At 33.5% G+C, this 12,666-nt stretch overlaps 1 protein-coding gene across 2 annotated transcripts in view; it reads left to right on the forward strand.

The window, feature by feature from the left end:
- Nucleotides 1-5,217: 5,217 nt before the first annotated feature.
- LOC120086087 (symplekin) overlaps nucleotides 5,218-12,666 on the forward strand; it is a 32,724-nt gene continuing 25,275 nt past the window's right edge. Inside the window, exons 1-5 of one of the 2 annotated variants that reach the window (XM_039042524.2) lie at nucleotides 5,218-5,659; nucleotides 7,220-7,379; nucleotides 7,708-7,800; nucleotides 8,335-8,437; nucleotides 8,608-8,767. In XM_039042524.2, coding sequence (XP_038898452.1) covers nucleotides 5,457-5,659; nucleotides 7,220-7,379; nucleotides 7,708-7,800; nucleotides 8,335-8,437; nucleotides 8,608-8,767 — 719 coding nt within the window. In that variant the 5' untranslated portion in view covers nucleotides 5,218-5,456. The remainder of the gene's footprint in view (nucleotides 5,660-7,219; nucleotides 7,380-7,707; nucleotides 7,801-8,334; nucleotides 8,438-8,607; nucleotides 8,768-12,666) is intronic. The other variant, XM_039042523.2, reaches the window with a different exon arrangement.

Here is a 12,666-nt window from a genome sequence, read left to right on the forward strand (position 1 = left end):
TCCTGATCATTCATGTATTAGACATGCGAGCGGGGATATTCTATACAAAAGAGTTTGAATAAGACTGGACCAAAAAATGTTTAGTCTCCTTATATAATACCATTCATAATAAAGACCTACTTTTCACCAAGATCACCATAGGTAGCGTGAAACTGAATCTTGAGTGAGTTGTCAAATCTTGCATATGAGGGCAGTCCTTTGATTTGTATAAGTGAGAGTGGCCAGATCATTGACTCAACAAGCTTATCATTTTGGGGATTCGTCTTATTGGGGAGCTGGGAACACAACTACACGAGATGAAATTAACTTCTTCCCCGAAGCAGGGGTAAGTAGAAAAATTGCTCCCTTAAGAACTGATTCTAGGGCTTGAATAATATGGTGCCACATCCTCTTCTGGCCCGATAGGGGTTTAGTCATAGTAGAACTATGATCTATTATTCATTAAAGGAGATTAATAGGATATAATTGTCATAATTATATATGACATAATTAAATTGTTTCAATTATATATGATATAATTGTCACAATGTATTTGATATATTATAGTTTAATAGGAGAAAATAAATATTTGAGTGGGATTAAAATATATTTTCTATGAATGTGATTCATAGCTATTAAATTTAATATAAATATGATTTATATTAAATGCCATAAAATAGAGAAAAAAAACTATAGTTTATATTGTATGATACAATATTAAAACTATAGGTTATATGTTATATTTGATATAACATATAGTTTAACATAGATGTAATATAAAAAGTTAGTTATCATATTTATTTATATTATTTTATTATTTTGAATAATAACTTCCCTCTTTTCTCTCCAACCACCTTAGTGAGTGGTTATTGTTTCTGTGGCAAGAGAAATAAAAAAAAAAAATTGGTTTCCTCTTCTTTCTCCAGGCTATGGCTAACATTGTGATTGCTAAACGATTGAGATTTGCAGAAAAGTTATGTGTGTTCCTCAATCTTCTTCCTCCATCCTCAAACTATCCCTCCTAACCAAAATAGTCAGAGTCCATCACTCCTAGGTTCTCATACTGAGAATACCAAAGGCTCATTGTGATAATGTCCTTGTTACTGTTCGAGAAGTTCTTGAAAAAGGTCTTCAAGAGTTGTTGTTTCTGTTCGAGGGTCGTGATTGTTCAAGGGATACGTGAAGAGAAAGGTTCTTCAAGGGTAATGTATCTTGAACCCTTTTTCTTGTATCAAGTATGTTGTAATTTACTTTAAATGCATATCTATTGTATGTTTACTATAAATTATGTTTTCAATAATTAATGGAATTTGGACAATCTGCTTCTGCTCAAGGTTCTCTTCAATACGAGTTCCTTCAAGTTCTTGACTGATTTGGAAGTAGTTCCAAATATGCAATCACCCTCTATTTATGGAAACAATGGAGTAGTTGCAAACTCAAAATAACCAATAAGCCATAAGTGTGGAAAACACATTGAGCGTAAGTACCATATCATCAGGGAGATTGTATATCGAGGATATGTGATCGTCACGCAGATAGTCTCATACGACAATTTAGCTATGCTAATCCATTTACAAATGCCCTCACGGCTAAGGTGTTCAAGGGTTACCTAGTCAGACTAGGACTACGAGCTTCATACATCTAGGGCAAGTGGGAGAATTCATGGGTATATAAATGCCCTAGTTTATTGTATTTATTCTTTTTTACTCAACATTGTATATTTGTACATATTTCAACCCACTGGAGTTTTAGTCTGAATGGGAGTTTGTTGGGTTATATGTCCTAAACCTCGGAGTTTGTAAACATTAAACATATTCTATCAACAATAAAAATGTTATTGAAAGTATTTTAATAAAGTTGTTATTGAATATATAATTTGCATTCATAGATTCATAATTCCAATAAACTAATGAACTCTTGGCTATAACATGAATACTTAAACTTTATGTAGATACATAAAGTGGATCAAGTTTTAGTATATAGCCAAAACGGTCTATAAGTGTATGGATAGGATTAGGTACCTTATCATGGGGACACTATGGATGCGACCCACTTTGTATATCGATACAAATGATGTGATCCCAAAGTTGTTCATGTGGAGACATGCAAATAAGGGCATCCTATGCAAAAGATGTTTGTATAAGACCGAACCACGAAAAAGTCTTTTATAACAACCGTCTGACTATTTCAATTTGATGACATAAGGTAACTCGACCTCAGTCTTGAGCTACCTATGAACTCCTGTTTATTCGGGATTATCCTTTAATCTGCATGGGTGAGAGTGGTTGGACATTGTCGCTCAATAAGCCTCCATTTCAGGGATAAGACCGGATAGATAGCTAGGGGCATGGTCTTGCAAGACAGAATTCACTCCTACCCGTTTTAGGGTTAGTGAATATGTTATTCCCTTAAGTACTAACTCCTGATCTTGAACAAAGGGGTCTCGCCCTCTCTATGGCCGAGAGAGACTCGATTTATTGATAAGACTATAAACCAATTGTTCATTAAAGGATCAGTGAAGACTTAAGGAACAAGATATATTACAGGAGTAAAACAGTAATTTTGACCTAGTTGTAAATACGAACAACTTGTGAATGATCAACTTACTGATTATGGTTAAATCAAGTGGACAAAAATATATCTACAGTGATGAGAGTGCAACTATTGAGCTATAGTGGTGTGTCTCAGTAGTTAATGAATATTGATTAATTTGGTTTAAAGAGTTTAACCGATTGATCTCAGATCATTGGAGCTCATGATTCGTAGGTCCATTAGGTCCCTTTACTAGCTCGTTAAAGGAATAATCCTTAGAATAACGTGTTGAAAGGATTTGAAATGTTCAAATTCAATTTAGGGTTTGGATTGTTATATTCAATATAATTAAGCGTTTAATTAACGAATTAAACGGTTTTTGAAAGTAAAAAATATTTAAACGAGATATAAATATTAATTACGTGAATAATGATTCATGTTTTTGGACTAGGGTTTTAATTAATTTAATATTTGATATTAGTTAATTAATTGCTTAAATTTGTTTAATTAATTAATTATTAAAATGAAATATTTTAAATAAATTTAAATTTGATTTTTCAAATTCAAAGTTTATTTTTTAATTTAATTTTGTTTTATTTAAAATTCAAAATTAAATTGAAAGAAAAACAAGTAAAAATAGAAAGTGGATTTTCCCACTTTTTCCATTTTGTCTTCCACCTATTCCATTTAACTAATGGAAGATTGACAATCGATCTCCTACTTTAATCAGTTTGATGTCCAAACTACATATATACACGATAATTTGAAAGGATTTTTTCATGCAATCTGGCTTTGTGAGTAAAAAATTCTGAAATATTTTTCCTTTCACTCAAACTCTAAAAGCCATACCAAATCTCTTTCAATTTGGGTTCCACCACCCAATTAAGGCCTATAGGATAGTGGATAAGTCTTTGTGGTTGTCTACAACAAGCCTACAAGAAGAATTTTCGTGGAGGATTGAAGTTCTAAAGGGATTCATTAAATGTTGTAGTCTTGAAACCCTAATTATGTTTTTCCATGAATATGCATGCTAATCCACTAATTGATGTAGTTAGAGTGCTTAGAATCCTAATAACTTCCGTTCATTGAATGTCAACTCCATCGTGGAGTTTATATACCTGTAGAGTCCATATGTTTGTGTTTGGGGTATAGAGTTATTTGGGATACAAAGTTGAGTTTATATGTCGGGAGTATTACTATTTTTGTTTTGAAACTTTTTTATTCGATAACTCTACCAATCTTTGTTTGAATAAAACATTGATTGCAATTTTTTCCCTTTTAACTTATAAAGTTTTTTTCCTAGGTAATGAATAACAATTAACCTACTATATTTCTTGTAGAAATATAGTTAAATAAAATGAGAAACTAAAGAAAAATTAAAACTTCCGATTTCTAATTTTTCTCCATGAGCTTAATCATCATCTTATTATTTTTATTGTTCTTTTTATTGTTGCTTTATATTTTTACTCTGTCATAAATTTTTTTAATTGAATATCCCTCATCATCTTAGTGGCCAATAGAATGTCACCACGTTTCTTCAACAATTTCACTCTCAGTTCCACCAAATTTGAAGGATCACTAGAGAATAAATCTTCATTTTTCACTAATTCTTGTGATAAAATATTATAGGAAAAAAATCCTTTATTTTATGATTTTTTACGTATAAATATCGCACTTAATGTAGACAAAATATTATTATTTACATAATCAACAACCCTAAAACATAATTTAATAGTCATCGTTCTTATAATACTCGGAAGTAGTTGTCGAAGTTGATTATTGAAGATAGTTTTCACTGGAATTTGTAGTTAGAGACAGTTGTCGGAGCCTAAAGTTGGTCCCATAAAGGTGGTATGGGAGTTGGTTGCCGAAATATGTCATGAAAGTGGTCGTCGAAAGCCAGAGTTGGTCATTGGAGTTGCTCATTCGAATGTGGTCATCAAAGTTGATCATCAGAGGTGATTTTTTCATCGGAGTTTGTAGTCGGAGGTGGTCATCGGAGTTGGTTAACAGAAGTAGTTGCCGGAGCCTGAAATTGATCGCAGAAGTTTTGTCATTGGAGGTGGTTTCCGAAACTTGGAATTAGGTCACCAGTTGTCATTAGAGGTGGTTGCTAGAATCTGGAATTAGTCGTTGGAGTTGGGCGCGCGAAAGTGGTCTTCCGAGGTGGTCGTTGGAGTTATCATCGGAGGTGGTTGTTAGAGTTCGAAATTGGTCATTGGAGTTGTCATCGGAGGTGGTCGTCGAAGCCCAAAGTTAGTTCTTAGAGTGTTACAATGATAGTCACCTTAAGTGATTATAGGTGAAGTCATTGAAAACATTGGAAGAAGAGAGGGTTAAAATATACCAACTTAACTCTCCCAAACATTTAAAGTTGGTGGACAAATATTAAATTGGTATATTATACCAACTAATATTGGTGAGCCAAACACCCCCTTTTGTTGACATTGATGTTTTAAACATCAATATATATATTTTTTTATAAGTATAATAAAGATGTGGGAGATGCAAACCATAAATCTCTCAAACATAAATACATTCATTCTCGCTTTGACTCTAATCTTTAGTCCCTGGTTCATAACACATATCAAATTCACATTTTTACATTAGAGTATAAAAAAAGGGAAAAGAAATGAAAGAAAAAAGAAACCCTAGAAATTAAAAAAACTAAATTGGTATAAGAATGTGAAAGGGCCTACGTTTGATTTCGCATTGCTATAGCCACGTGATTTTCATATGCCTGCCCTCCGCGCCAGGCCGTCGTCTCATCTTCTTGCTTAAATTCTCTCTTAACCACACCGGTCCGGTTGTTTCTCCCCTCAGTTTCTTGTTCTTTCCCTTGCCGGAATAAAATTCTCCGCTCCTACAAAGCCCTAACATCTCCCCAATTCACCCCCCATCGCCATTTTTGTTTCACAACTAGTTTTTCCCCCTCTAGGTCTACTATGGCAGGAGTTCTCAGAGAAAGAGCCCTCTCTCTCCTCGCCGCCGCTAACAACCACGGCGATTTAACGGTGAAGATTTCATCTTTGAAACAGGTTAAGGATATCATACTGGCTATCGAGCCATCTTTCGCAGCAGAGCTCTACTCCTACTTGGTCGAGCTTCAGTCCTCCCCCGAGAGCTTACTACGTAAATTGTTAATTGAGTGAGTGCGGAACCCTAATTTTCCCCTCTTTGTATGTATTTTGGATCGTGTCTGCTTATTATAGCTTTTCCCATGTTTCTACTACTTACATAAAGTGATCTACATGGAGGTGAGATCATAATATGAGTCACACGTTGCCATAAGTTTGGTGATAACTATTTCCCATTCCAAGTGAAAATGCACTTTTGTATCGTATTACAATGCATTATCTGCATAAATGTTGGTTACCTTTATTTTGTTTCTTACAAATAGTGCTCGTCCGTATTACTTGGTAGGTAGTGTATTTATTTACGGTATGAAATTTGGATCAACGATATCAAGCTACGGTCACTAGACTTAAAAGCTTAAACTTGTTAGGAATAAATTTATCACTGTCAATATACTCTCGACATTTATCTTTTTGCATATCTTTGAATGTTAGCATCGGTTCCAACTCGTGGATATTAATATAAATTGGAGAGAAAATAATACTGGAGGCATTTGAAATTAGGATCACATATTATGGTACATTTTCAGTTGTCATACTGCGAAACAAGTTGATTGGTTAGGATACTTTTTAATCTAAAAGTTGTAGTTTGGTGCCGGAACAATTTGAACTTAAATGCTGTGCTCCAAAGGGGTCTTTGTCCTCGTCCTGGTTCATTTATAGAGATCCTCCCAAGACCAAGGAAAGTTTTATCGATTTAGGAAGTTTAGTTGGAGAGATATGTTTGTCTTTTCGAGGCAAGAAGGGGCAAGTTTGTGAACCCTGGGAGAATGTTAAAGTTCTTGCCTTTTCACACATATCCACAGTACTTGGCTGTTACTCCATCGGTTATTATGGATTGGGAGATTTATTGTCCTTCCCTCTGTAGTTATCTACTTGACAACGTGTGTGTGTATCCCCCCCTTCATATAAGAAATAGACAGGTTAGGTAAATATAGAAATTTCAATGTATTCTTGATGGGATAGTTAGTTAGTTTCTTGTGGATTTATTTTATTTCTTCTTGATGTGCAATCAACATACCTCATATAGGTTATGGACTTCTAGCACATGTAAATTTGTTTTGTTACATGTGTTATTAGAGCTTTATCTTACGCTATTTCTGTCTGAGATTGATATAAGTCTTTGGCCTTTTTTTTTGTGCTTAGGAAGAGGTTTGATTGAATGTTAGGTTTAATGCCTCTCTTTATGCGTTGGTTTGTAAGTCATTATTTTGGATTGGAACTTCTTTTTGTATAGTTAGCTTTGAGGTTTCTTTTGTTAGGTTGTCCTTTTGAAGACCCTTTTGCTTATTTTTGTACTCTTTCCTTTTTTTTTTCTTGATGGAAGCTCACTTCTTAGATGTATAAAAAAAAGGTCTTTGATCAATTAATATACCTGGTGAAATAACTTTCACTTTACTTGTACAATTATGTCTGCATTTTAGAACAACCACTTATCTTGTCCCTTGTCCACTTGGCTTCCTTTTATACCTTAAATTTCTTCCACTTTTCTTCTAAAACATGTTAGCTGCTGGATAAAATTTTCTTTCGGGTTTATTTATACCTTAACTGCTTTCACTTTACCCAATCCACAGGGTGATTGAAGACATTGGATTAAGAGCCATGGAGCATTCTTCTCTGTTAACGTCGGTTTTATTGGCATCTTTAAAGGATGAAGTATCAATCGTAGCAGGACAATCAATTATTAGTGGCCAAAAATTATTTTGTGGTACTTTAAGAGAGATGACATTGCAGGTTTCTCCTTTTGCTTTCATTGTGTAAAGTGGAACATAATTTTGAACTATTGGACTTACTGAACATTTAATGCTTGATTCCCCTCCTCCACAACCACCACCACCACCACAACCCCCCCCCCCCCCCTCTTCTTCTGATTTATGTTTATTTTGTCTTCACATTGCTTGCCTGATGGCTGTCATGGTTTGAGAAGGCCAATCAATTGTTATGTTATATTTATGTATTGTTTTTCTTGTCTTTGATCAATGTCACCAGTATATATATTCATCTTCCGTTGAAACTAAATTTGTAGTGTTATGAATTAGATGCTAACTTTTGAATTCCATAGTTGCATCGGCGAGGTAAAGTTGAAAGATGGCTGGAAGAACTGTGGATGAGAATGTTGAAGTTTAAAGATGAGGTTTTAGCAATTGCTATAGAGGTATGTAAATGCCCAAATCTGGTCCTTGAAACTTTCTGCTATTATTTTTAGTTTTAAATGTGGACTTCTCTTTCTTCCTTCTCTTCTTTTGAACTTATTGTTTATTTATTTATTTATTAACGGAAAAGGCTTATATGGTTGTCTGTTTTGACTATTATTTTTATTTTTTTCTTCGCTCTCTTCATCTCTCTTTTTGTCCATGCATGTGTGTGCATGTTGTGTATGCTCAAAATCTTAATGTATGTTTTAAGAGGAATTTTCCCTTCAAAATTTTATCAGACGAGTGCTAATTTATTGATATGTTTATTTCTGAATTAAAAAACGCTTTTGGTGGATGTTGTGTGTTTACTTAAAAAATATTCCTTCTTTCGACTCACTTCCCTTTATATTTTATTTTACTTGTTGGAAGATTCATAATTGAACGAATTTTTTCGGGATAAGAAATTATTTACATAATTGATTATATTTTCAGCATTTTGTTTGAAAAATTACCAACTGTTCTGACCTTGAAGCTGCTTAAATTTCATATTGTAGCCTGGTTCTGTTGGGAAGAGGTTGCTGGCTTTGAAATATTTGGAAACATATGTTCTACTTTTTACATCCGATACAAATGATCCACAAAAAGCTATCTCAGAAGGTATTACATTTAGACAGCACAAACATGTGCCTGCTTTTAAGTTGTTTGTGCTTCACATTGTAACATTTCTCATTTTTTTTTTTGTTTATTTTAAAGGTGAATATATGTTTGAAACTTTTTTTCTGGAAGTTTGTTTGCTCGAAATTTAACATGATCCTGCCTACAAACAGGAAATAGGGATGTTTTTAACATTTCATGGCTAGCTGGTGGGTTTCCTATTTTGGATCCAGTTGGGCTAATGTCAGAAGCTAATAGGATGCTTGGTCTTCTGTTGAATTTGTTGCAGACCAGTTCCGTTCCTGGTACATACACAGTAACAGTTGTCAGTAGGTGATTATCTCTCCCCTCTCTGTTTCTCTCATTTTTGATCATTTTATTGGTTGATAGCAGTTTTCCATTTTAAATTTAAGTTTTTCCTCATCATTCTTATAATCTATACATTGCAAGTTGATATGTGGTCCTGTCCTTTTGTTGTTAATGTACCGTCACTGTGGAATTGACTGCTTTCTGCATATTTGGAGTGGAGAATTATCTGATTTTATTTAATTATTGTTTTTCCCCCCAAGATCAAAATGCAATGTTGACATCTGTGTTAGAGCCTTCCCCATTTCAATCTTAGTTTTGTAAGAGCCAAGTTGTGACACCGTTCAAGTGCAACTGGTTTTGTTTGAATGTTCTCTAATCTTCATTTATTAATGTGCTTATCAAATATTAAACATGTATGTGTATTTTCTGTTTGCGCATCATTTAATGAAATTTCTAAATTAGTTTATTGTTTGAGTCAATTTCATGTGCTATCTGAGATGTTCCACTCTTTCTGATATATAACAACGACATTCTTATTTTTAAATATTTGATGTTGGTGCTATCTCGATATTTTATTGCATTTTTGTTGGATATTTATTATATCCTCCTTTTCCAGCACATCATGATGTTGATATTACATAACAGTACTTCTTAGAAGACAACATATAGCGTATTAAGAAATTAGCATATATTGCTTTTGTTATTTTGGTTGCTTTGTGTATGCATATTATTATGTTCTCTTTTTGTTGGGCTATCTTTTCTTTTCTTTTTTTTTTTTGTATGACCTTTTTTCTTCCATTTTTCCAAATGAAAATGTGGTGTGGTTTTTCATCTTACAGAGATATTATTGGGACGTGTGGGTTATATTTTGAAACAAAGAACATTTTTTTAAAAAAAATTGTCTATTTATTTATTTAATTTTCATAATAATGTTTTTAATAAAAATGGAAACATGTATTTCATTGACAATTTTTTTTCTGACAAGATATAAAACTAGAGACTAATGCCCAAAAGTTACAAATTTCCAAGGGAGTGAGTAATAAGAAAATGAAGAAATTACAACATAAAAATGAAAGCATTCTGAGACATGAATCTTGGATAGATTGTCCAGCAAAGCTGTTGGAGAGAGAACACGAAGAAGAGGCTTTTAAACGAGCTGAAACAAATTGATTTGACCGAAGAGGATTCTTGTTGTTGAAAATCCCTTAATTTCATTGACTATCACAATGATAGTTGCATCAACTTACAAAAGGGGGAATGAAACCACCAACCCCAAGAACGTCATGAACCAATACAATCCCTGAAAACCTCAGTTTTCTCTTAGCTTTATTGTTCTACGTCCTAAATACTCAGAACTCTTTCATCTTTGAGTTTTTTTTTTCTCTAATCACGTTCTAAAATTTTGGCCAATGTTACTGCAACTGATTGAAGTTCATACTTTCTTTTCAAAAGAGCTACCTTTCAGAAGCTGCATGAGAACCGCTATAGTCTTGAATTCTGAACCCTTTCCATGAAAAAGGTGAATAATGGTGCAGAGGAACATTAAAGTTTATTTGATCGCTCATTAAATGTTTCTATGCAATTATGGTTGGAGATGCCGAGAGGGTTTTTATTTTGTGTTATTCTTCTTTTACTTTTCACATGAACATCCGTATGCCACGACTCAAAAGATGACTATATGTTCAGAACGATATCTTAATGTGTATACAACTACATTAGCTTGAGAATCGTTGTCTTGCTCTATGTTGAAAGATGTGATTCTTTCAAATTTTTGTGCTTATATCTTTTTAGGACATCTATACATCTTTCTGTTGTGTACATGACGTTCTTAGGGTGAGAATCTTACATTTATCAAACAAACAAGGAAAAAAAGTTAAGTTGAGGTAAGAATTCATGTTTGGTAATCCTTCCGGCCGTTCAAGTTTTAGAAAGTTGATAGATGTGATTAAACATGAATATTTTCCAATCTTTATATGAGTGTTGGAGATATTAATGGGTTTTTGATAATTGGTATTTTGGGTGATTGTTCTCAGTGCGGTTTTCTCAAAATATAAATTAAGGGGGCATGATCGGTGGATTAAAAGAAAAGTTTGGACATGGAAGCAAAAAGGTCCTTGTGGAACTCCTTGCATTGTTGCGCATAGAATTCCAGTGAGGTTTAGAGGAATTCTTTATGTGTATGGGGAACAATATTGCGATCGAAACTTTTTTTCATGATGTATTGTGAATGTCATTTTGGCTTGTTAACTAAATTAGTTTGCTTAGATGTCCACCTAACAACTGTGTCTATTTGAACTGCGTTGGCTTTTGCGTTTAATTTTCATTTAATGATTGCCTGTATTATCTGATATTTACCTTCATTGCCTGAATGTTTGGGGGTAATATATAACTATGTTCTTAATCCACATGCCACATATCGTGTCAGATTCGTGGGGCCAAAAAACTTTAGCACATAGCAGTAACCTTTATTTTGTCCTCGTCATTACTGTCTTCAAATTGTGAAGGGACATATGAAGCCTGGATCAGGTCATTGAACAAGTTCAGCTGCTTGTTTGTGACGTTCAGTGCTGCACGCTGACAAGCTCACTTAAGAGGATTTAGTGGCATAATGACATTGGATAATACTTCATTGATGATTCAGAAAATGGAGTAGCAATGCTAGATGGTGTTAGACTGCAAAATTATTTGGGTACTTTGGAGCACCAGTGGCCAGGGATAGGAATGGATAACTGGTGTAATGATTACCTTATGTGAATGGGATGGAAGGTGAATCAGTGCAGTTTATACATTGTAAACTGTTAAAGAAACCATCTACCACAGTTTCTTGTGCTCTATGTGCATACAGCGAATTATAGCGTTTAATTGAAAGTGTATACTTCTTTATTGACAGTGACACACATTTTATTTGAGATAATAAAATATTTCATTTTAACCAGCGATTTCTGATGTTTTAGCAATTGGTTGTTTTCTGCTGTTGTTCTTTATCTTATTTATGCCTGTTTTCTTGACTCTATATGGTTTGAAGTTTTGCATAACTTGCATTTGTTATGTACACCTGCTTACTTATAGCTTATATGGTTTGCTTTAAGAACTAAAATTTGCTCTGTTCTGCTCTTTTGCTTACAAAACCACTATACAGATTCTTATAATAAGATTGCACTGCTTATGTATTTAATTTGTGCAATGCGAAAATTTCATCGTTTTGAACTATTTAGCTATTGCGATATTATATATCAAGCACTTTACTTGCATAAGCTACAATAGCAACAATCCAGATTCTGAGAGCTTGGCTTTTCATTCAACCACGTTACTTTGACTCTTGTGGTTCAGATTTTTAAGTAATTTCAAACAGCAGTTTCAATCACAACTTAGAGAATGTTAATGATCTTGCAGACGGTGAGGGTGAGCTCATATAGTCTGGTTTCATCCATTAAATGAGTGAAGTTGAGTCTTGTTGTTGGCTGGTTGTAAAACATTCAAGATTTTGGTTTCATGTGATGGGAAATTAATTTAATTAATCTATTTTTTTCATCATAATTTTTTTTTGCTGAATTTCATAAATATCTATAAGTAGAACTTGATCATTGCAGATATTACCTTTATTTCACGTTTTACATAATCAGTAGTTACTTTCTGCTATCAGTCTTGAGGCACTTAATTATTTTTTCCTCTTGAAATTGCATATTTCAGACCATAATTTTTTTTCCTGAATCACTAAATGCAGTCGAGGCTCCAAAAATATAATACAATTATGCAACATAAGTTGTATAAAAAGTAGATTGAAGAGAGGATTATAGGATAAATGGCTTCCTGGATGTGCACTTGAAGTTAATATTTGTTTGGAACTTCTGCTTGTCATTTTACTTGAGATCCATACATAAAAACTAATTCTTTCTCGTTCTTGTTGGATTTGGAAATCAAAC

The sequence above is a fragment of the Benincasa hispida genome, chromosome 9 (genome assembly GCF_027475165.1).
Source record: "Benincasa hispida cultivar pf3 chromosome 9, pf3_genome.v1.1, whole genome shotgun sequence".
NCBI lineage: Eukaryota > Viridiplantae > Streptophyta > Magnoliopsida > Cucurbitales > Cucurbitaceae > Benincasa > Benincasa hispida.